Genomic DNA, 26288 nt, shown 5'->3' on the forward strand with positions numbered 1-26288 from the left:
ATATAAGGCTGGGAAAGACGCAACACCTCTACCATTTCGGTTATTGCCAGTCCTCTTTTGTTTTTATCTTTGATCGTGTTTTCCACAATTGTGGAAACTCACAATACAATGAGATAAAATTGTAATAAAAACTCTTTCTCGCTAAACATGCGCGACGAAACATTAGCAGAAACAGCGCCCGCCCTCTTCAAATCGACCATCAATCACAATGTCTTTCAGATACGTTAAACGAAATCTTTCAAAGACACACGCTGCCAAATAATTTGACAAAACTGGTGAAGTCTGAACTAGGAATATTTTTCAAATTGTTTGATCGTTTATAGGGGCCTTTAGATACAGCATGAGTTAGGTGTGTTATTAACATGCAAGGAAAAAAGTGGAGCCGCATCAGGTTTCGAGCCACGGCAGACAGTGACGTCACTCATGGGGGCGCATCGTATTTAGCTCTCTTCTGGCGTGGTCCACTGCGACGCACGGGCGTGAGTCCTGTGGAGGGGGCAAGGGCACTTACGTCGCCTCCCGCGCGAGTCAGCACGTGACCCTGTTGTTGTTCGGCGCCTTGGCGTGTCCTCGTGCCTCTCTTGTTAAAAGGTAACTACAGTGCTGCTAGTCATTTCCTCTTTACTTCCGTACTGATTAAATTCCTATAAGTCTGCATCTCAAACACCTATGTGCTGTTCTGCATAGCGTGATACATACGCATGGAACAACTCTTCTTAGCGGCTTTGTGCTAGTGCTGTAACACTCATATCTTTCGCTCTGCTTGTTGAGCCGTGTGTCAACAATCGTCCTAAGACCCGGAGACCCTGCACTATTATAAGTATGTTTCAATGTGCTTCTTTTCACTAATCTAAAATCCTGTGGACAGTCGAGACCCGCGACGGCTTGCAGATTCAGCATTACTCTACAGGGCACAGGTATTGTAGTAGACTAAGTGGAACACAGCCGGCTATACTTAATCCAGAAGTCTAAACGCTTCAGTCGAAACGGAGAATTCCATTTAACGCTCTGGAAGTGGGGGGAAAACGTGAAACCTCAAGGTCGAAAAGATGACCTCACCAGTAATTTGAAATCTCTTGTCTGTCGGGCTGTGATACAGCGCCACATGCGATCATCGAGCTACCAGTATGAATTGATCGGTCGAGTTGGTATGACTGTACGATAATGTAAGGTGCTTTTCCACTACGGTCGCAGGTTCGAATCCTGCATCCGGCATGGATGTGTGTGATGTCCTTAGGTTAGTTAGGTTTAAGTAGTTCTAAGTTCTAAGGGACTGATGACCTGAGAAGTTAAGTCCCGTAGTGCTCAGAGCCATTTGAACCATTTGCTTTTCCACGCTCACCTAATCAGGTACAGGCCGTTGGCTAATCTTTGTATAACCAAGAAAAAATAGTTTTGAAAACGTATTTTGTTCAGTTTTAGTTATGCAAGTAAACACAGGGTCGCCCTCTGTCCCTTTACATCGCGACCGCCACCATTACGGACCTTCTTGTCCCGTTATCCCGACAAGACCCTATTTTGTCCTGATTTTGCAAAATACTATTACGAGCTCGCCTGAAGTACTGAAATAACACCATCTGTTAGCGCAGCATGTAAATAAAGCCTCGGTTAATTTTATTTATCTCAACAAGTTTATGTTGACGAGGTTGTCTCACAGATGTGTATCCTACATTGACGATGCAAGCACCTTCTAGATGTAGTGCTATAATTCGAGAAACTAGCAGACTTCTCCATTAGTAAGGGGTTGGAACTATCTAAGCAGCGCCACGCGAAAGAATCGAGCAGTTCCCATTGGAACAGCGATCTGCTAAGACCATTGTTTCCAAACGTAATGCGAACAAAGAGTGAAAGTTACTAATATCTGAAGTGTTTACTGCGGATAGATAGGGCATGAAGTGTATAGTGACTTGTACTTCGATGACTAAAGTGTTATTGTCTATTGCTTACCGTCTAATCAACTTATCATAGCTTACGAAAATGCCAAATGGTGGAAAGAGGAAGTTTCACTTTATGGAAGATTACACCGAAGAGTGGTCTTTTGTCAGGGAAGGCACTACGGATCAGCTTATTAAGCTGTCAAGCATCATCAGTCCATTTCTCCTGACTGTACCGTAAATCTGAGTGCCGCGATGGATCATGATTCCAAAATCGCCGCAAAGTAGTCTGTAGCTAGGACCAAAGCTGTAACGATTGTTAAAAATAAGTGTCCCAAAACAAGAAGTTTCATTTTACGGCATAGGCCCCGACACATCGAACCACAAGTGAGAAAAGGTATTTCCTTAAAATGTTCAGCACTTTACTGAATCTGACGGAATCCAACACAAGCTGTTGAAGTTTGATTCGCTGAATAACGAAACATCGGAGAAAACTGCAAAGTTTTGTCTAGACACTGTAAGGAATTCTATTAGATGAATTAACCGCTTTGTATGGAGACAGTACCATGTCATTATTGGAGGGCTTCATTGACACGGCCAGCGGAATGTGTTTCACCAAATTAAAGAAGAACTAGGAAAAAATTTAGAAAATTGAATGCCGTGCCAATATTCTCCACAATGCTATATCAAGCGCTGCTGGAGTCTTTAACCGTCGACGTTACAATAATGGTCATGAAAACATTTATTTTTAATATACACGGTAAGGACAGAGAAGCTTAAAGTTTTCAGCTTATACGTTGATGCCAATCGTCAGACTCTTCCATCTCACCTAAAAACAAGATGGGGGCCAGTAATGCTCGCAGTTGAGAGAATTCCTATAAAACAAGGTTTGATACCGAAGACAGGCCATCTAAAATAATTTCAGATTTTTTTCCAGTACTCCGATCAGTGAAATTTACTTCATATTTCTACAGTCATATTTTGAAAAGAAATATAAAAAAAAACTTGGAGAAGAATATAGTCTCGATAAATGAAATAGGAAATATATTTATCAACAGATATCTGAATGAAAGGAAGACTGCCAATTTTATTGGCATGCGAGCCAAGATGAATTCGAACAAATTAAAGAATGAGAACCCTGACCAAGAAATAATTAATTTAATGTCGAAATCTGAGGAAGAGAGAATGGCTTTTTATATCATAGCATTTGGTTACTTAGAGAAATTGCCTGCTTCTTTTAATTAGTAGAAGGATGACGCTATATGAAACCCCAGATTGGGTGATGACTGAAAACACTGTTCTATACCTGACTGAAAATGGTATGCCGGCTTTTAGTTGACAATTGTTTTCAGGAATCTACGTATCTGAAGAGCTTTTTATAAACTAAGCGTGAGTCGGAAGAATGGAAGTCTAAACACTCTGTGGAAGAAAGATGGATTTACTTTCTTAAGGAAACCGAGAATCCTGACCGCAAATGCCAACTGCTAAAATTATGCGAGTATTTGTTTCCTATTCGCGCACACAACGCCAACATGAAAGAAATAATCGAATGCTGCCAGGGACTGTGGAATTAGTCTTACACTGCCCGTTTAACTATCAGCTGGCTTGCATGGAGTTTTATAAATATGTAAAAGGGAAAAAAGCCTCACTGAAAAAGGTGAAATCTTCTGGAAATGATGCACCAGCTACGTCAGACGTAACAAATTCCATGCAGTTATACTCTAAATTTTTTACTTCGTTTCTACAACCCCATCTCAAAGTGTCCCAACGAGGTCCCAGATAGATACGGCAAATGTAAGTAAACATAAAAAAATAGAAAGCACGAAACTGATGTAATACATCCATTAACGTGATAAGATGTGTTTTCCAAGGAAACAGCATGTAGTAGATGACATCAAATCTAATAGGAGAGAATAGTACAGAGTGAAACAAAAATTATAATTTTGATAATTTTGTGCAAATTACTTCTTACAGAAAAAACTTTGTATTTCTTTAAAAGAATAATTCCTTATCAACATTTTGGAATGAAAAAAACAATTTGGCAAACTAATTAACAAATGAACTTCCAGTTTTAAAAATGTGCCGCAAGTGTTTTGCTGTGTACTATGCACAGTACACAGTGAAACACTTATGATTTTTCGCATCATTAATGAACAGCCTATATCACACATAAAACATTAATGCGATGTTAAATATAAATACAAACGTTTAGACTACAATTGGAGCCGGCCGAAGTGGCCGCGCGGTTCTGGCGCTGCAGTCTGGAACCGCGAGACCGCTACGGTCGCAGGTTCGAATCCTGCCTCGGGCATGGATGTGTGTGATGTCCTTAGGTTAGTTAGGTTTAACTAGTTCTAAGTTCTAGGGGACTAATGACCTCAGCAGTTGAGTCCCATAGTGCTCAGAGCCATTTGAACCACTACAATTGGAGATGAAGAAGCTTGCGCAGGATAGAGCAGCATGGAGGGCTGCATCAAACCAAGTCACTGGACTGAATACCACAACAACAACAACAACAACAACAACAACAAGCTACAATACATTTCACTTCAGTGAACATCAAGTCTACCAAAACTGATTGGACGTAGAATATAATCTTTTGGTAGCCGTAGACAAAGCTGAAGTCAGAATCATTGCAGTGTCCTTATGTGATACACAAACTGTGCCTTCTGCTTCTGGCTACACAAAGCCGGTTTTTTTTTTTTTTTTTTTTTTTTACTTAACTTTTGTATGGTATGAGACCATATATTCTTCATCACCACCTTCAACATTTTAGCTACAAAAAACATGTCATTTTACCAAAATATGATTGCTACTCACAAAATCCCAGTTCAGATCAAAAAGATTTTAGTAAACTGCCCACTCATCTAACATAGTGTGCCTAGGAAGCTGTTTCCTCGGATAGCTAGACAACAATTCGAGCAAATCGTATTAATGCAGTTTATTACAGTAAGATAAATTGATAATACTTAACTTTGCGTATTCACAAAGGTGTGTCTCAAGCAAGTGGCGACAGGCAAATAAGCAGTGTTCTTCGATGTATGCTATTTCAATGCAAGCAAAATAAAACACTTCATAAGTCACTGCTGTAGCGTTGTAAGACGGCTCGTCTTCCACTGCGGCCGCGGCTAAGCTGCGCGTCTCTTATATTCTCTTCATGCAGAGACCGCTCCTGTCTTGGTGTCGTCCTAGTCAACGTACTAGGCATTATTTCAACTGTAAAATTACGACTACGCATCACAATAGGTGTCATACATTTATTATGCATGTATGTATCGTATGTTGAGTGTTACAATCTTTTTAAATTCACATACTCTCATACTTCATTCTCATATCGGTTCTCACATTTTTTATTCACATGTTTATTCTGGCGAATGATTTGGTGCATTTCCTTGGATGATGCCGATCGTGGAAACATTTGGAACACAGCTGTTTCGAACACCACGAGCATTGCCCGAGGGCAGGTTTGCCACGGCGTCGGGAAGGAGACGTCGTTAACGTTTTCGAAGATTTCTCGCGTTTGTAATAATTTAGCTACAAACCGTGCACAACGGGTCACTTCTGTGGTGGCTCTGTAGCCGGCCATAGTTTCAGAAGTGTTACCAGTACACAATTTTGTATACGAAGTGGCCTCTAGATTATGTCCCCTAGACGTCCAGTGGGTGACCAGATCATTCACTCGAACTGTTCAAAATGTGCTTCAAACCAATGGCGAAAAATTGTGGCCCGATGACATGACGTATTGTGATCACAAAAGTTCTGCCGTTATTTGGGAACATGAAGTCCATGAATGGCTACAAATGGTCTCCAGATAGCCGAACAGAACCATTTCCTCGCAATGATCGGTTCAGGTGGACCAGAGGATCCATTCCATTCCATACAAACACAGTCCACACCATTACGGAGCCAACACCAGCTTGCACAGAGTCTTGGTAACAATATGGGCCCATTGTTTCATGGTGTCTGTGCCACACTCGAACCCTACCATCGGCTCTTACTAGCTGCCATCGTAACTCACCATAGGTTCTAACCAATGTGGTCACGAGCCCTGGAGAGGCGCTGCAGGTGTTGTCGCGCTGCTAACAAAGGCACGCCTCGCATCGGTCGTCTGCTGCCACAGCCCAATGATGCCAATCATCGCCACGCTATGCTAATGGATACGTTCGTCGAACGTCCCACATTGATTTCTGCTGTGTTTCGTGACTGTCAGCGCAGTAGCACTGACAACTCTAAGCAAATGCAGCTGCCCTCGGTCGTTAAGTGAAGGGCGTCAGCCACTGCATTGTCTGTGGTGAGGGGCTATACCTGGAATTTGGTATTCTCGACACAATCTTGACACTGTGGATCTCGGAATATCCAATTCTCTAACGATTTCCGAAATGGAATGTCCCATGCATCTAGCTCCAAGTATCATTTCGCATTCAGGACAATCTGTTAATTCCCACAGTGCGCCCACAGTGAGGTCGGAAACCTTTCCACATGAATGACCTGAGTTCAGATGACGTCTCCATCTGTGTGCTGCCCTTTTATACCTTGTGTACGCGGTACTGCCGCCAGCTTCACGTTTGCCCATATCTATACCATACTTTTGTCGCGTGTCCACCCATCGTGATGTTATATGCTGAACCGATACTCACCTAAAAGGCGACGTTGTGCCACTACTGTGTCCAATTTTGTCGTCGGTCGCATAGCTGTCGGTTACTTCTCTGAAGCCGCTACAATCACCTCTGTGCAGACAGTCTGCGGTCCTCCAGAAGTTGTCACACTGTCGATGTCGATACTTAGAGTGCAGTAACTAACAAAAGTCCATTTCCTTACTCACGGTTGGTGACAGGATTTGTGATGGTACACGGCTGAGGGGCCGAGTAAACGGTATGTCTGCCCTCTCTCGGCCTCATCGCTTAGAGCCGTTGGTGTCCAGCACAGCGTTGAGTACGGTTCTCTCTTAGCCCTTCGATTACATATTCCCGCGACTGGCCGACGGACAGACCGTCAAATTTGACGTGTGTAGTCATTTTGACCGACAGCCGGTCAGTTAGGAGGATTTTCCTTGTCGGGATGTCGGTCGGTTCGGCCTAAACGACAGCTGGCCCCCTCCCCCTCCCCCCCCTCTCAAATTCACCCAACAAATTGTGTCTTGTGTAAAGCCGTCTTTTGTCACTGCGCGTGGGATTTTCAGTCCTGTTATCTCCTCCGTTTTTGGTCATGCTTATTTATTTCGAACATGTCATAACAGATGTTTGACAAATGTCGATCCTCAACGTTCCAGCTTGTTTAATGATCCAGAATATCAGTATGGGCACCATCATTTTAGCGACACAAACTTACGCGGCGCCAGGTCCTGTGAAATTTTCCGAAGATACACAATGTCATTTGCGTGACTTCCTCGCTTACCACCATGTTTCAATTTGTCAGCAGTCTGGTATCATTGACTGGCGACATGTTTCTTATTTATTCCCCACGGGTAATCGCCGCATAATGTCAGATCTGGACTTCCTGTAGGCCACTCGATCGGCGCTGGCAGATACACCTCTGGGATAACACATCATCCAGGAATTCATGAACACGGAGAGCGTAGTGGACTGGAGCTCGAGCTCTGTCTTGTTGTAGCCACCTGTCACCGAGAATGTTCACTCTCTGGGGCTCTGGAATAAACCGTCCACTGAACATTCGCAAGTAAGAACATTGATTCATTGCACCATCAACGAAATACCGACAGTAGTAGGACTACCTTCGTATGGGGACACCCTGCATTGTTGCCAAATTTATTCAAGATGGCGGCGATGACGTCATCCAAGATGGCAGCGTGTAGACTTGGCAACAATACCTGACATCATTCAAGATGGCGGATTTTGGTGGGAAAATAGACCAATTGGGCTACGTCCACTAACCTAACTCCTATAAAAATGGCGGGAAATTTGATTTTTGGTGGGAAAATAGACCAATTGGGCTATGCGACTAACCTATCCCTCAAGAAAAAATTGGCGCCAAATTCAAATTCCAACAGGATTGGCTGCAAAACCGTACTTGTCTTTATTATTACTCATTATTATTCATTACCATTTATTATCATTTATTATTATTCTTTACATGATGCACGTGTGTTCGCTACAAGGTCCGGAGTCCAACTGTGTTAGTTCATACCCCTGCCACCTAGGAGCACCGCCATGACATCATTCAAGATGGCGGATTTTGGTGGGAAGAAAGCCAGTTGGGCTACCTCCACTAACCTAACCCCCAGAAAATTGGCGCAAAATTTGAATTTTGGTGGGAAAATAAGTCAATTGTGTTATGTCCACTAACCTAAACATCCAGAAAAAATTGGCGCCAAATTCAAATTCCAACACAATAATGGCTGTAGAAACCTTACTTGTCTTTATTATAATTCATTATTATAATTCATTGTGTTATGTCCACTAACCTAAACATCCAGAAAAAATGGCAGAAATAATGGCTGTAGAAACCTTACTTGTCTTTATTATAATTCATTATTATAATTCATTGTGTTATGTCCACTAACCTAAACATCCAGAAAAAATTGGCGCCAAATTCAAATTCCAACACAATAATGGCTGTAGAAACCTTACTTGTCTTTATTATAATTCATTATCATTTATTATCATTCAATATCGTTCGTTATTATTTATTATTTATTATTATTATTATTATTGGCCTACCTCCACTAGAACATTGCGCCAAATTCAAATACCAACAAGATAATGTCTCAAAAACTGTACTTCTATTTATTATTATTATCATTTATTATTTATTCAAGATGTCCGATTTCGGCGGGAAGAAAGCCATTTGCGTTACATCCAAAACAAAAATCTGTCACAAGTTCAAATTCCAACACCATAATCGATCACACGTACAAAATAGTCCACATCCTACGAACTTTGACTGGCCCTTATCTTTTTTCACTGATAACCTATCAAAATCGTGTCAAATAATACACTGCACTTGTGCTAACGTAATTCACATCCTCTGATTTAGCAAGGAAAAAGGACTGAAGTGTTTATTTCAAGCAGTACAGTCATCACTTGTTCTCGAACTGACTCAGTACACATCCTCGAGATCGCAGCAGCTCCCAGTGCACTCGCCACTAGGTCCAGGCTCCAACTGACTTAGTTCAAGTCGTCGCCAGCAGAGGAGGCTACCCCTGGCGCCACCGGTCAGTGGTAGCCCGCCACTGGTCCAGTGGCCGCCCGGACTGCGCTAGTTGCTGGACCCTGTAAACATGTTTCCGCCGGACACACTGGAACCCGCCGATGCCGACGTCACACACACAACCGCCCATCCATTCGCGATCCACCACGTAGTCGACACAGAATGCACTGCTACACTTTTGGCGCCAAATTTGTTTTGCTGGACAGGTTGGAGCCTGTCCATGCCTACCTCACGACGGTCGGTCAGCCGCTCGGACCACTAAACATGTTTTGCTCATTCGAACCCGCCGATTCTGACGTCACGCTCTCCGAATGTGGATGGACTGGATATAGTCGACTGCAGTGCTATATTACATGTCCTGATCAATTCATTTGGGTTAGGTGGTGGCATCTGTGCTACATTTACAATCCATTTTAGAACACAGAAGGAGATGCTATGTCATGATCGCATATATAGATCTGACCTCAAACCGATAGAATTGCGAAAAGTGACCAGGGAATAGGTACATGTCGACCGAATATAGAGCCTGATGCGGTGAACTTGAGAAGGTACTTTGCTATCTTCTGGTTCGTACCGAACAATTTGTACTCGTATACCAGACCAAGTATGCTCCAACAGGAGGAATCCTGGAAAAACGGGGACATCGAAACGGAGGGAATAAGGGAGGCAGTCAATTTTTTTTTCCCATTGAGGGTGCATTATGCTGTATGTCTATTGAGGTACCGGATGCATCAGTCACGTGACATAGCCTGTGTTCTACTCGTATACAGCTACGTGTCCCATATGTGTTTTAAAGCACTGTCTACTTGCGACCGTTAACGGTAAACCTGTCGGTCATCAGAGGACTTCCATCTTATGTGTGAATAAACTTGACACACTCCTCGAAAGGAGCTTTGATTTATGCGTTCACCCCTGTTGCATTTGGGTGTAAAATCGAGACTTCAGGGTCATAACTAACTTAGCAGTAAGAGCTTGTGACGCGCTGCAATCGCTGTGTATGCATTGCCCGACTGATGCGCTGTTTACAGAGTTAGTGACGGAATGAGTTGTAATTTTCACATGTCTCATGCTGCTGCTTTGCGTTTATCTGTCTCCTTGTAGGATGTGTCCCCCGGTAGTAAGTATCATTTTATGTAGGCCTTATAATTTCTAAACCATGATCGGATGTGAACAATGGACACTATACGTCTCCGCAAAGCTATATTGCGCACGTATCATGAACAGGAAATGTTTTACGATTCGATAAGATAGTTCAGCGTAGAGAAACTATGAAGAAGGAGGTATGTCTGAAAGGGGTGAAAGGTTTTCGATATAATATTGTAGACAGCTTTTGCCGGTAAACAGATTTAGGTAAACATGTATCCAACTCAATTCGTCTCAAAGTCCATTGCGTATAAAAATAAGTCTTGTCTTGTCTTGTTCTTCTTAATTGTATGCTATTACATTACGGCACTTTGAAATCTGTTACTATATATCAATAAGGAGGGCTAAGCTCCTCGACATGGTAACATCTCGAGAAATCTCGGCTTCTTGGATGGTTTGGGGCTTGGGGAGCTATATTCATTCACGAGACGTGGAGTGTAGCGTTCTTTTTCTGATCGCTTGGAGATTAATTCTCTAGCGGTGCTGCAAGGTGTGTTGGTCAATGACTGTGTGAGGTTGGTCTTTTACCCTGAGTCGGGGAGAATGCTCTGTGACACATACGCTGAGAGATAGATCGTAAATTAAACATTCTGCTCGAAGTGTTACAAATATGTAGAGTGTTGTCTGATATACTTTGATCATGTATGTGTTCGAGAATTAACAATGAATGCACGTACTGCATAGTAATCTACCCACATTCGCAATCATACTCGCAAAGTGATGTAAAAGGGGCGGTGTAGTTGTGATACTGAAATTGGGGGAGGGGGGGGGGGGGGGAGCATGCCTTCACGTCAATGGCCGCTGCTGAACTTAGTGTAAAATTCTTCGCACTATCAAGTCTGTTGCTTAATATTACAGTACATCAAAGGTGTCTTTTCCATCACATCCACACATTGGTTACCACATAAAAATTGAGTGACATAGCTTATTTGAGTTGGGGGGGCGGGGAGTTTTGTGGGTGGGAGACAACTTCTGGGGGCTGCTGGCAACTAAACAGCGATCGCGTACATGAGTGCAAAATTACCAATGAGTGGAAATGGAACGCCGAGCCATCATCTGTTCTGCCACGGCGACATATGAACTTAAATGCAGAGGTCATGAAAGACTTTCGCACGGTAGTTTTTAAACCCCGCACAACGCTGCCAAACTCTTCTACATTCCTTATGTTGTAAGTGTGTTTTATTTAAAAATAATTCAGTGTTATGCTATCCGCAGTAAGAATATGATTTACATAATGTGATGTCTAGTTTTCAGTGAGAGGCCATGGATCAGAGCGTCTTAATGCCAGTTTAGAATGTGACATAGAGGTCGAAGTCGTGGCAGAAAAAAGAAATGTTTGGCAGTGTACAAAGAGCGTTAGAAAACAGTGTTTCAAACAAGTAAACAGGTTCACACTGGGCGTTTCTTGGGATTTACGGTATAGGACGTGGGATACGATCATTCTCCTAGAGTAGAGGTGATGAAACTTTAAACTACCCTCTGTAGTGTATCAATAAGTGTGTATTTAATAGGTTTGTTCTGTTGTGACTTGGCAAGACAGCCAAGCCACTAGGAGGTGAAGCCGAAAGGCACGCGTTTAAGCTCACGCAGGCTGGCGTGAGGTCTGGAACAGTTAAAGGATTTGAGTCTAGCAAATAAAGTACGTAGCTGTTGGAATACTTAACTTTAATCCATAATTGGTGAACATCGGTCTGACGGTACATGCATCACAAGATAAATAGCAATTGATAATGGCGCCTTGCTAGGTCGTAGCAAATGACGTAGCTGAAGGCTATGCTAACTATCGTCTCGGCAAATGAGAGCATAATTTGTCAGTGAACCATCGCTAGCAAAGTCGGCTGTACAACTGGGGCGAGTGCTAGGAAGTCTCTCTAGACCTGCCGTGTGGCGGCGCTCGGCCTGCAATCACTGATAGTGGCGACACGCGGGTCCGACGTATACTAACGGACCGCGGCCGATTTAAAGGCTACCACGTAGCAAGTGTGGTGTCAGGCGGTGACACCACATGTTCGACCCAGGAAGCAGCAGCAGCAGTTTGAGGAGTAAATTCAGTGAGGGGTGAAGTATGCCGTTAGGGCTGCGCGCTGTGGTATTTTGGGAAGCATTGCGAAATCTCTCTATCTCCCTCTCTCTGTCTCTGTCTCTCTCTCTCCCCGCTGGACCCCCAACGCAGCTTTGCGTCAACGCGCGAGTAATGGCGTCTATGTGAGTTCTATGTCGGATGAAGTTATTTTAGCTTATATCGTTTCCACGTCTAGAGAACAGGAAAACGTGTGTCCAACACACAACAATCCATATTTCCTCAACTAAATAAATGCATCAAATGTGCAGAACCAGTTGACTGAACAATTTACATGGGAGGGAATAACGCTCCACCGCAAACGCGCCATCTTCTCAAAGTTACACTTGATCAAGAAAGCATCCCAGGACATACTTAATTCGCAATTCGGTCGTCTAGAACATGATAAAGTTACCTTTCTCGAACCTATCTTTTGGGGGGGGGGGGTAGAGAATAACGATGACAGGATGTTGGGCTTATAGATTTGAATGAATGTGGATCTGTAGTGCTTGTATATAGTTTGGGGACGCACCACAATGCGCGCATTTCCGCCGAATGGTCAAAACACGGTCCTGTCGCAGTAACTCAGTTCACTCTGTTTCTAGACGGGCTGCAGAAGGTGGTGGATACGGCTTTGTCCGACTTCTCCTCAGTCTCGACTTAAAATGGTGTGATCACATGTGCAAAGCTGTGTCAATGGGAACAGTTGCAAGATGTGTAGGGACTGACTAAGACCATGTTGGATTTTTAATGTTGCAGATAGGTTCGAGAAAGGTAACTTTATCATGTTCTAGACGACCGAATAGCGAACTAAGTATGTCCTGGGCTGCTTTCTTGATCAAGTGTAACTTTGAGAAGATGGCGCGTTTGCGGTGGAGCGTTATACCCTCCCACGTAAATTGTTCAGTCAACTGGTTCTGCACATTTGATGCCTTTATTTAGTTGAGGGAATATGGATTGTGGTGTGTTGGACACACATTTTCCTGTTCTCTAGACGTGGGAACGACCTTAGTTGGTTTGTAGATAATATTGATTAAAAAAAATGGTTCAAATGGCTCTGAGCACTATGGGACTTAATATCTGCGGTCATCAGTCCCCTAGAACTTAGAACTACTTAAACCTAACTAACCTAAGGACATCACACACATCCATGCCCGAGGCAGGATTCGAACCTGCGACCGTAGCGGCTGCGCAGTTCCAGACTGAAGCGCCTAGAACCACTCGGCCACTCTGGCCAGCAGAATATTGATCATCTCGGATCTGTTAGATGGCCGACATCGGTATTCGAGAGTGCGAATATCAGATTACTCTACTTGTTTCTAGTTAGTGGTTTACAGCACGCTGCGCATTGCTAAAGTTTGGTGTTTGTGGAGAAATAATTTACAGTGTATATGCTACGTTAGCGATCAGGAGGCTAGTGCGGTGTTGTTGATATCGAGAAATACAGCGAAAATTGACGATACTCCGTGATATTCCCTGGTTGGAGTTCGGTTTGACGGTCCAATTCTCTTGCGAGTATGGTTTATATTTGATGACCTGTACACAACATTGCGACGTTATAGTTGTCTGTGAAAAATGGTGATCGGTGTAAAATAGGTTATTACCATTGAGTGTAGCGTCTGTAGAAAGAAAGAACAGGTTGGGTGTGTATAGATTGAGGGAACTGTCCGTGCAAATTAGCAATCTTTGCAAAATAACGAGAGAGCGCCAGAAAGAAAAAGTGGGTGGTGCTTCGATAGCGACGGCGTTAGTAATTCGACCGGTAAATTCGATAAGAGCTAATGAGAATGATCGATTGATTGTGATGTGATATAGGAGCGGTGAGAACGTTTGCGTATGTTGCTAACAGGAAGGCTATCACGTTATGTCCGGGAGGAAGACTGGATTAGGCGATATTTTGGTAAACAGGTTCTGTTATGGAAGGAATTTCTGTGCATACAAGCTGAGGCATGAAGAAAGCAAGCGTTAACTATTTCTGGGACACTATACAGTCCCCGAGAGGTCGACTTGGTTCTTATTTTTTGCAAAGACATGTGATGTAAGAATAATGTTGAGAACGTTTTATATGGCGAGTCGTCATGCAGACGTTTTGCGGCGAGGCGAGAGCCGTGTTGGGTAGTTAAGTATGGTTATGGTTAAACGTGTGTGTGTGCGTCAACACGCCTTCATTCAACAGCAGAGACAAGCGGCACCGGGAGATGTGTCAAATATGAGACTGGTGTGAGCGCTGCTTGGAGTGCGACTTTCACCGGTGTTCGGTGGCGGCGGCAGGCGGGGTTGTGGTGTGCGCGGTGAAGCGTCAGTCAATCGTCACTTATGGTCCGTTAGAATCGCTAAGGGGGGGAAGCAGGTTCTGCTGTTGCTGAGTGGATTTCTGAAGCGCCTTCGCCGGATCGCAGTTAGAGTGAGGAAGGCCGAACGCGCGCGTCTCTGCTTGGAGTGCGCGATGTGTGTAAATGAACGTTCGGTCATTAACGGCGCCTACATACAACTTTGGCCTGCGTTCGGCTGCAGCTCGCGGTTGCGCTCCCAGCCGACCACATCAGCACGTGTGTGTAGGTGAACACGTACTTGGATGGGAATTTCTCAGGTGTTACGTTTGAACGGGAGATGCCGCCACCTCATGCTTGCGGAAGCCGAGCAGGGGCTGTGCGCGGTTTGACATATACTTCACTCATCGCTGCCTCCTTTGTATTCAAGGGACTGTGCTTGCGCGCGTTGATTGCATTATTTCGGGAGTGGACCCTGTAGGCCTTAATATGCGCTATTTGAATAGTTTACGAGTACTTAATGTGTCTACACATGATTGTGCTGTCTTATTTAGGGGCAGTTTGCAGGTCTGCGCTGAAATTATTTCCGAAAATTAGGTGTTGTTTGGCTATTTGCACGTAAATGTTTTGCATTATTTATGAGCGGTTCTCATGTCTGTAGGCTGTCCGATGTGTTATTTTTAACTGTTTACGATTAGCAAGCATGTGTGTAGAGCATTATAAATGACTTATGTAGGAGTGGTTTGGAGGTCTGTATGGTGTGGGGCATGTCAGTACGTGTGTTCTGTGATGCATATACTCCATCCCTAAATAAAGTACACTCGTTTTTCCATCCATGGTCCTAGTGCAGGGTGAGTCCTTTTAACAGAAACACATAGGAAGACATTGCGTCCTGGAGGCTTAGGTTACTGGTCATGAGCTTTGTTTGCAACAATTGTCTTAGGTTGGTGGTGGAAGTGCAAGTGACTTTTCTTTTCTGGCAGAATTCAAACTTGGCGCTGGTTCCTAGGAGGAAGTGGCAGTCGGGTCGCTGAGGTTAGTACAAGCGTCCTTTCTTTCCAACAATTTTCTTAGGTTGGTAGAGAAAGCACTAGTGACCTTTCTTTACTGCCCGAATTCAAACTCGACTCTGGTTCCTAGGAAAAGGTGGCAGTCTCGACCTTGAAAATAGTTGAAATTAGATAATTGAACCACAATTGATACTGTTATGAAATTGTGGATTGAATTGTTTAATACGATTAAAATTGAAATGAAATTAAGTACTTAGGCAATTGATAGCTTAGATGTCCGATGTGGGTGTTAGCATATTTACAGAAGACTATGACCGGCACTTGTATGGAGGCAGCGATCGAGGCTGTGTAACGTAAGTGGTTGGACACCCGCGGGGCGGCGGCACGTGTCCAGTTATAACGCACGCGCGCGAGAGAGAGAGAGAGAGAGAGAGAGCAGACAATTTTGTGCCAGTTAACTTAGCGAGAGCATTCTTTGTCGAGCACGCCACGTGATGGACCTGCGGTTGTGTGACGCCAGGGCAGATTCCACTCTCCAGCAAACAACTTTGCCGCAAAGCGTGTTCTATGTCCACCACGAAACCACGTGGTGAATTGCTAACCAATGGTTGTGACATCAGAATTGGCAGGTTCGACCGAGCAAAACATGTTTAGTGGTCCGAGCGGCTGACCGACCGTCGTGAGGTAGGCATGGACAGGCTCCAACCTGTCCAGCAAAACAAATTTGGCGCCAAAAGTGTAGCAGTGCATTCTATGTCGACTACGTGGTGGATCGCGAATGGATGGGCGGTTGTGTGTGTGACGTTGGCATCAGCAAGTTCCAGTGTGTCCGGCGGACACATGTTTACAGGGTCCAGCAAGTAGCGCAGTCCGGGCGGCCACTGGACCAGTGGCGGGCTACCACTGACCGGTGGCGCCACGGGTAGCCTCCTCTGCTGGCGACGACTTGAACTAAGTCAGTTGGAGCCTGGACCTAGTGGCGAGTGCACTGGGAGCTGCTGCGATCTCGAGGATGTGTACTGAGTCAGTCTGAGAACAAGTGATGACTGTACTGCTTGAAATAAAGACTTCAGTCCTTTTTCCTTGCTAAATCAGAGGATGTGAATTACGTTAGCACAAGTGCAGTGTATTATTTGACACGATTTTGATAGGTTAGCAGTGAAAAAAGATAAGGGACAGTCGAAGTTCGTAGCATGTGGACCATTTTGTACGTGTGATCGATTATGGTGTTGGAATTTGAACTTGTGACAGATTTTTGTTTTGGATGTAACGCAAATGGCTTTCTTCCCGCCGAAATCGGACATCTTGAATAAATAATAAATGATAATAATAATAAATAGAAGTACAGTTTTTGAGACATTATCTTGTTGGTATTTGAATTTGGCGCAATTTTGTAGTGGAGGTATGCCAATAATAATAATAATAAATAATAATAAATGATAATGAATGATAATAAATGATAATGAATAATAATGAATAATAATAAAGACAAGTACGGTTTTTGCAGCCATTATCCTGTTGGATTTTGCATTTGGCGCCAATTTTCTCTGGAGGGTTAGGTTAGTGGCATAGCCCAATTGGCCTATTTTCCCGCCAAAAATCAAATTTCCCGCCATTTTTTTTAGGGGTTAGGTTAGTGGACATAGACAAATTGCCCTATTTTCCCACCAAAATCCGCCATCTTGAATGACGTCATGCACTGTTGCCAAGTCTACATATGGCCATCTTGGATGACGTCATCGCCGCCATCTTGAATATATTTGGCAACAATGCAGAGTGTTCCTGTACGAAGGTAGTTCTACTACTACTGACCTATGAGGTGCCTACTGGAAATTGCAGGCCAATTCATGACATGTGGTAGATTATTCTCTAAGTCTTGGTAATAATACGGATTTTCCTTTCTTCAGAAAGAATGCCTCTGTTCTGACAGGACTGGTAAATTGCACATTCGTCTGAGAAGAAAACCATGCCTCTCTTTGTGAGTGTCACTAACAGTTCGAGAGAACTTGAGCAAGCTTCATACTTTCGCCGCGTGTCCTCGTCCTTAACTCATGTACGAATTTTGACTTGAAAGATTTTCATTCCAGATCTTCTTTCATGTGTCAGCATAGTGTTTATGGAATTCCAAGTTCAGCGGATCTTTTCCGCAATGATTTTATGGGAGATCTGGTCAAAGAATCTGCCACTGCTGCACGTTTCTACTGTCGTGTTGATGGTCGATCTGTCCTCTTTCCCTGATTTGTAATTTAGTGAGAGAAATCTTATTTGTGAAAGTAAATTGTATCACAAGGTACAATATGCACATTTTTTTCACTTTTCGACATGCTCACCGTGAACATTTAAACATTTGTCAACTCGTGGCTCCAGCTTCTAGATCCCAGCATCAAAGAACACTGCCGCCTGACCGTTAAACAAGTTAGTAACATTTTCTTCCAACATGTCTTCCTTTCCCATCCGCATTTCACCAAGAAATCCCCTCAGTTTTGGAAACAGATAAAACTCTGCTGGTGCTAAGTCAGGGCTGTATGGCGGATGATGCAGTAATTCGCAATGAAACTTGTGCAGTTGCGTCTCTGTCCTCGCCGCAACCGGAGGCCGGGAATTGTGGAGCAGGACGACGCAGCTGGAGAGCAGTCCCGCCGCCGATTTTGAATGGCGCGCCTAAGCTTTGATAGTGTTCCACTGTACCTCTCAGCATTTATTGTCATTCCTCTTGGCAAAAAAAGGTATAACAAAAGAATGCCATTCCGGTCCCAAAAAACCGTCCACGATTTTCCTTGTTGAAGGTTCTTGTTTGAATTTTCTTGATTTTGTCGGGGAGTTTGAATGATGATCACTCGATTGACGTTTACTCACTAGAGTGTAGCGTGCAATCCACGTTTCACCGCCGGTCGCAATGTGACGCAAGAACTCGTCACCACCCTTGTGATAGCGCTCCAAAACGGACAAACAATGTGTTATTCACTTTGTTTTGTGTTCTTCTATCAACATTTTCGGCATCTTTCTCGCACACACTTTTTTGTAGTGAAATTGTGAAATACTAATGATCTTGAAACTTGTGGAAATTTCTGATACAGCTCGTCGACAGTGAAGCTCCTGTTTTGGTGAATTGCCCCGTCAAGTTTTCGTGTCAAGTCTTAATTCGACCAGATCGTTCTACATCATGAACATTTGTCCTTCCTTCATAAAGCAACCCACACCATTTACGCACATTTCCATCATTCATTTCACCTGCACCATAAACTTCAACAAGCTGCCCGTGAATGGGCATGGCGACAGGCGAGGCAGTATAAGCGTACAACCAACACCGGCAGAGACGTGAAACGTTAGCCGGCCTAGTGAGAGACTATATGCTTATATGGATATGGTGTCTGTTCTTTCGAACATGTCCGAAAGTACAGACACCATATCCATATAAGTATATCGTTCTGGCAATACCGACCATGACCTTCCTCTTCTGTGCTGATGCACACATATTACCCGAACTCTTATGGGAATGTCTTCCACGAGTAATGAGTGTGTTGGATGGGGCACTACGAATGTACTGTGTGGACATATAAGGTGAGAATGTGGGTCTCGCGGGAGGCGTGCACGAGATAGTCCCTGCAGTCACCCTATCCTCTGTGCCCTCGGTGGCTCAGATGGCTAGAGCGTCTGCCATGTAAGGAGGAGGTCCCGCGTTCGAGTCCCGGTCGGGGCACACATTTTCACCTGTCCCTGTTGATATATATCAACGCCCGTCAGCAGCTGAAGGTATTAATAAATAATTCTAATTTAATTTAGTGAGAGACCGGCCAAGAGTGGCCGTCCGTGAACGGACATCACGGGACAGGATGCGCCGCTATTGGTTCTTACTTAAAAAGTGATCCTAGTAGATTCAGTTCTGAAGAGTTTCTGTTGGCATCGCAGTATCGTTCGCTTTGGTGGAGCTTCTTTACGGAATCGTGCAGCAAAATCCTGTTGCACATTTCTAATAGTTCTCAAGCTGTGTGCACGTTCATAAGCCCATGCAGTTGCAGGAAGACGTTCTCGCACACTGTAGGTACTTGAGCCCGCCATCTGAAAAGAAAAGAAAGACATAAGGAGTATAAGGAGTGTACATCGTGACCAAAAGAGGGAGGAGTGCCGGGGCTTTCGGACCTTACTGTGCAGAGTGCGCGACGGGCGGAACTTTGACAGAGGTACTGAAGAAATTTAAGGACTAGAAATGTTTGAGTGACATGTCGTGTGAGGAGTACAGGAATAGAGGTGCACGAAATTTTTTTAATTTGTCCATAATGGTTAATGTGCAAAATGGTTCAAATGGCTCTGAGCACTACGGAACTTAACATCTGAGGTCATCAGTCCCCTAGAACTTAGAACTACTTAAACCTAACTAACCTAAGAACGTCACACACATCCATGCCCGAGGCAGGATTCGAACCTGCGACCGTAGCGGTCTAGAACCGTGTCTAGAAGTGTCTAGAACCGCACGGCCACACCGGCCGGCGGTTAATGTGCACATAGAGTAAAAGATACATATTGTATGAATGAAAATCTGTCGGCCTTCTGTATCTCAGTTTTTAGGTTTTATTTCCGGAACTTATATATATGTTGTTGTGGTTTGGTGGTGGTGGTCCTCACTCCGAAACTAGTTTGATACAGCTCCCCACGCTACCCTATCGTGTGCGAGACTCTTCATCTCCGGCTACCTACAGCAACCTGCATCCTTCTGAATGTGCTTACTGCATTCCTCTCTTGGTCTCCCTCTACACTTCCCTCTCAGTGCTAAATTGGTCAACACACGATGTCTCAGTGTGTCCTATTAACTGATTCCTTCTTCCAACCACGTAACGTCACAAATTTCTTTTCTACACAGTTCTATTCAGTACCTCCTCGTTAGTTACGTGATTTACCCAGTCAATTTCCAGCATTCATCGTTAGCAGCACATTACAAAAGCTTCTATTCTCTTTTTGTCTAAACTATTTATTGTCTATCTATCACTTCCATACAGCTGGGCGCGGTGGCCATGCGGTTCTAGGCGCTTCAGTCTGGAACCGCGCGACTGCTACGGTCGCAGGTTCGAATCCTGGCTCGGGCATGGATGTGTGTGATGTCCTTAGGTTAGTTAGGTTTAAGTAGTTCTAAGTTCTAGGGGACTGATGACCTCAGATGTTAAGTCCCATAGTGCTCAGAGCCATTTGAACCAACTACCATACATGGGTACATTTAATACAAATACTCCTAGAAAAGACTTCCTGACAAATCTATTTCGGTGTTAACAACTTTCTCTTCTTCAGAAACGCTTTTCTTGCCATTGCCAGTCTACATTTTATATCCTCTCTACTTCGATCATCATCAGTTATTTTGCTGCTCAAATAGCAAAACTCATCTACTACTTTGAGCGCCTCGTGTCCTAATCTAATTAACATAGCATCACCCTGATTTAATTCGACTGTATTCCATTATCCTTATTTTGCTTTTGTTGATGTTCCTGTTTTACGCTAGATACACAAATAAATTAAAAAAGTTTACATACACAACTTTTGTTTTATTTATTTTACTTGACCATGACGTAGTTCTTCAGGTAACTATAAATCACGTTGCAGGTTTTAGGAATTATTATAGATAATAACTGTGGAGATGGAAATGATCGAATGTCACTGTCGGCCGGGAGGCCCCATTCGGGGGAGTTGAGCCGCCGTATTGCAAGTCCTTTTTAGGTGACGCCACATCGGCGACTTGCGAGTGAGTGATGATGAAGGACACACAACACCCAGTCCCCTGCCGGGAATCGAACCCCGGCCCCCTGCGTGGTTGGCGGTAACGCTAGCGCTACGCTAGCGCTACGCTACGGAGGCGGACATTGTGGGGACACGAGAGGACGAATTTGGGGTCCTCTGAACTTCCGTCAATGGCTAGGAACCGTGAAGTAGCTAACATCCTCTCCTCGCAGATTACAGCCTCTCTCAGGATTGTATTCTTTTTCGTTAAGAATTCTTTGACGATGTTCAGCAACTCTGAAATGCATGTTTAATCTATTATTACGTAATCACGGAAGTCAATGTCTTTCAGCTCCTTAAGTAACAGAGCGCGGCTGAGTTTCTTTGCATCAGCCATTTCTTTGGCCACAGCTTTCTCTCGGCTTTTTTTTGCGTTGTTAACTCTGAAACAGCCAGGTCAAGCCCCAGTTTTTGTTATGTGCAAAACCAAAGATAATCTCGTAAAACACATACTCGATGAACTTCGGATAAACAAATCACAACAACAGGTAGGCGCTGTAATCTGTGAGTGCAGTCGATCGGGACGTGTGTAGGCTGCCACGAAATTGGTGCGTTCATCGGTCGGCCGGATAACTTCGTGAGTGTGAAGGGGCCAATAGCGACCAACGCGAGCAGCAGTATTGTGAAACGATAAACTAGAGTCTCTGTAGCCCACTATCCTTCCACTTTCGAATTCCGATACATGTTGCGAGATATTTCTTCTTCCCACAGGCATATCATAATATTCTGACGAACTTGTGTAAACCTTTCTCTTACACATACCGTAAACGGCATTACACCTACCTATTTTTGCGCTGAAATGTTAACCATTAGCATAACCGAGCAGTTAGTCAGTTGGTGCCAGTTTGACATTCCATGCTTGCTTCCTTCACGAAGCTGTAATTTTAATGGCCATCAGCGTATTTTATATTACTGGCAGGTGGCAACACGATGTCGGAGATGGCGCCGTGGACGCGGCCCGAGTCGGTGCCCTTCCCGAGCGTCGTGCAGCGGCACGTGGGCCGGCGGCCGCTGGGAGGCGCCGGGGGAGACGCGCCGCCCGCCTACCTCGTCCAGGAGCTGCCCGGCGACCGCCACGAGGAGGCCGTGCGCCTCATGGCCGACGTCTTCCTGCGTGAAGAGCCCATCACGTCGTGCTTTGGCTTGCGCGACGATCCAGAGGTACGCTATCCTTCGACGTTGAGTGTTGCTCAAATTGTTCGACCCGTGGACATCGGCGGCCTCCAGCTCTAGCAGCCCAAAACTCTCGTGACTGCAAGTCTTTGACGTCAACACATTACTTTCGAGATCGGTACGTAGTCACGTCCCCAGGTCCATCTGAAGTACTCGCTCACTCACAGGGGTCAGCGCTTAGCCCCCGTTTAGGAGACAGGAGCAGGCAAGTCGGTGTTAGCCTCGGGAACGGGACGAGCGGCAGCGGCGGCCCTCTCAGATGAAAGTGGATGGCGGACAGCGTCCTGGTGACGCGCGCCGAGCGGGCTCGCAGGGTGACAGTGGCCTCTGCGCCCCAGCTGCAGTGGCCAGTACGCTGTGAGTGCATCTGGCAGCAGAAGCGTCCTCCCAGCTGGACTCGCGGCTCCACAGACGATCGAAGACAGCTGGACACGCCGAGGGTCGACCTCCGTAGCCTTTCCTCTCAGTGGATAGCTGCAGCTTGACACAAGGACTGAGATTGCACACCGGACAGTCGGCAGTCAGACATTAGGTAAGATGAGTAGGGTATTTATGTTCGCGTGTGCTCTGCAGGAATGGGGATGGCAATGATGTCATGTGCCCTGGTTTTTCCTCACTGTAAGCTCTGCTAGTGAATCCGGACTTTCGCAACTTCGCCTTACAAAGGCTATTTTCTGCTGGTTCGACACCTGAACACTTATTGTTGCGTTGCATGTACGCCTCCTTACACACTCTGCTTTGTCACTAATATGATGGTATCACTAGATGTCATTATGCTTCGCATGCAGGCTTGAGTACTTGGTCATTCCCATGTGCTGCGATAGCTTCTGTGTCTGCCACAACTTGCTCGGTATTTCCCCCTATCTGACAGTGTACCCCTCATTGACACAGGCAGTTCAGCTTCCGGAAGCTGCCAAGGAAAACATTAGACAAATTTTTAGCTTCTGCTGGGGATACTATCTAGGGACGTAACAGATGACAATGAAGATGTCACACTAATTTACGTATTTCAGTTTCTATTACTTAATGTTTCTATGACATTATACAGTAATGGAAACGGGAAGTTTTATTCCGTGAATTATCAGTCGTTTGTGAGATTTTCATCACATAACTTGTGTTTAACCTTTCACTCCATTTGGAACTGATGTCCATCACGAACATCAGAATGAGTTGTGACCCCTCCCCCCCCCCCCCCCTCCACTCTTTTCTTCATTGGTGCACTGAGGCAAAAAGCTTCCGAACCTCGTCTTGAGGAATTTCTTGCCATGATCGAACACTTAGTGCGTAAATTCATCAAGATTTCTCGCTAGTGGATGGTCTTCCCATCTCATCCCAGACAAATTGGGGGACTGGGCAAGCCAGTCAAGCATCCATTCATTGCTCCAGGTATACTGTATTTGGTGAGAAAAGAGTTTGGGAGCTTCCATTATCATGCTGGGATAAACCAGTTGATCCACTGGTCATGAAGGCTGTCGCAGCATAGGTTACTATTCAGCCTCCGTTCAACAATTACCAAATCAGTGCTGTTGTACCAACTACAGGGGTGGACAAACTGTGGAATCGCCAAAAACACACCGGCATACCATGCCTAGCACGGCGTAGGAAAACGACTGGCGGTCAAAACAGACTCTAGACCTTTCGGATTGGAGAAACACAGGTCATGTACGATTTTCAAATATCGGTTTTGGTGAAAAACTGTGGCAAGTGCAGATAACAACGATGGAGATAGGTAGCGATTACGCATCGTTTTCTCTAAAGCCGCGCCGGGTAGTCGCGCGGTCTGAGGCGTCTTATCACGGCCCGGGCGGCTCCCCCCGTCGGAGGTTCGACTCCTGCCTCTGGCATGGGTGTGTGTGTCGTCCTTAGCGTAAGTTAGTTTGAGATAGATCAAGTATCGTGTAGGCTTAGGGACCGATGACCTCAGCAGTTTGGTCCCATAAGGCCTTACCACAAATTTCCAAATTTCTCTAAAGCAGACCACAAAGCCTCAATAATGCTGAGATCCGGTGACTGTGGTGGCGATGGGGTGTACAACAGTTCATCCTCGTGCTCATAAAACCAGTCCTGGGTGATTCGAGCTGTGTGAACAGAGGTCCTGTCTTCTTGGAGTACCAGGGAGTAATAAACATTGTACCCTGCGATGGACTTGATCAGACAAAGTGGTCACAAAATCATTGCAAGTAATGCGACGTTGCTGAGTAACCGCGGGGCCCATGCAATACCGCGATATGGCTGCCCAAATCATTGGCCAGTAGCTGGAAGTAGAGTGAAAGACTCACCTCACGAAATTACTTGCTTCCAGTGGTCCATATGGCTTTGGCACCACGCTTTCCTTTTACAGCATATGCATCAGTGATGAGTGGTTTTGTAGTTCCAACTCGCCTTGAAATGCACTGCTGATGGAGCAGTGTTTTGGAGCTGTCAGGATTTGCGAGCGCGACATGTAGCTCTGTTCTGACTTAGCGGATGGTTGAAATGGTTCAAATGGCTCTTAGCAGTATGGGACTTAACATCTGAGGTCATCAGTCCCCTAGAACTGAGAACTACTTAAACCTAACTAAACTAAGGACATCACACACATCCATGCCCGAAGAAGGATTCGAACCTGCGACCGTAGCGGTTTCGCGGTTCCAGACTGAAGCGCCTAGAACCGCTCGGCCACACCGGCCGGCTAGTGGATGGTATTTTAGCACTTTCCCTGTGTGCTGTGTGAATCTTCGACTCGGTACCTCTTGAAACATCAAACACTCAGGCTCCCTTGGTTACGGAAGTGCCTACCGTACGAGCACCTACAATTTGCCCACATTCGGATTCACTCAGTTGTGACATAACGCTCTCACAACTACTGACCTCAGCTGCCACTTGTGATGCACTGAGGACACGGCACGTGAGCCGCTCGTGGTCAAATTTAGCAGCGCAACCTGCAGGCTTGGCTACCATCTGGATTTACGCCCAAGCACGCGTTTCTCGCGGTGTTTCCATATATTTATTCCTCCCCCCCTCCCCTCTATCCTCCTTCCCCCTGTAGCTCCCAATATCACAATTCCAGTAGCTAGATGGAGAGGCATGAATCTGTGAAATCCCTGCTTCGCTTCACCTGTCGCCAGGTCGTGAATCTGACCGACACGGACAGAAGCGAGAATCACTGAAGAATTCACTCTGGCTCTGCAGCATTTCAGGCTGTTGTCTGCGGCATGTTGCCAGCTGTAAACGATACATGGCAACTCGAGATTTCAACCCAGGTTGCAGTAATCTGTTCCGGGTGGTTTGTAAAATTTTCTTGGATTTCAGTTGTTGTGATCCGTCTCTTTGCCTTGTGATATTATTGTGGTTCAATTTTCTTGGAAGGGCTCGTGTTTGCTCTTCGTATCGCGCTATTGTCCTGACTCCACCTCGCCTTCATTCGCCCTGCAATAATTGCACTACAGCCAACTGCTTATGCGATCTGTCGGTACGATACTCTCATGTCAACCTTTCACAAAATCCGAAAGATGGCGATAAGGTACATATGCTCATCCTCCGGATATCACGTCTTTCGATACCCATCTGTTCCACTCATTAGACACGTTTAGTAGGTATCATGAACACTCACCATTCATTACCGGTTGATATACCTTTTTCTGTAATTAAAACACACAAAGTAAGAAGTAACCTTTCACAATGATGAAATTTTGATCAAAATATCCCACAGTCATAAAAATACTAGAGTATTAGTTTCGCATCTTTCCGTCAAGGCTGTGAACTACATGTGTGGTTTGTGACAAGACTCTCTGAATCGTGTTTAGGGAACAAAAGAGATCTATCTCGAAACGAAAAGTGAAAAAATATT

General features: G+C 44.9%; 1 protein-coding gene across 1 annotated transcript in view; it reads left to right on the forward strand.

The window, feature by feature from the left end:
- Positions 1 to 457: 457 nt before the first annotated feature.
- Positions 458 to 26288, forward strand: part of LOC126456733 (uncharacterized) — a 72607-nt gene continuing 46776 nt past the window's right edge. Inside the window, exons 1-2 of the mRNA XM_050092478.1 lie at positions 458 to 591; positions 22206 to 22447. Coding sequence (XP_049948435.1) covers positions 22217 to 22447 — 231 coding nt within the window. The 5' untranslated portion in view covers positions 458 to 591; positions 22206 to 22216. The remainder of the gene's footprint in view (positions 592 to 22205; positions 22448 to 26288) is intronic.

Source organism: Schistocerca serialis, chromosome 2, assembly GCF_023864345.2.
Source record: "Schistocerca serialis cubense isolate TAMUIC-IGC-003099 chromosome 2, iqSchSeri2.2, whole genome shotgun sequence".
Classification (NCBI taxonomy): domain Eukaryota; kingdom Metazoa; phylum Arthropoda; class Insecta; order Orthoptera; family Acrididae; genus Schistocerca; species Schistocerca serialis.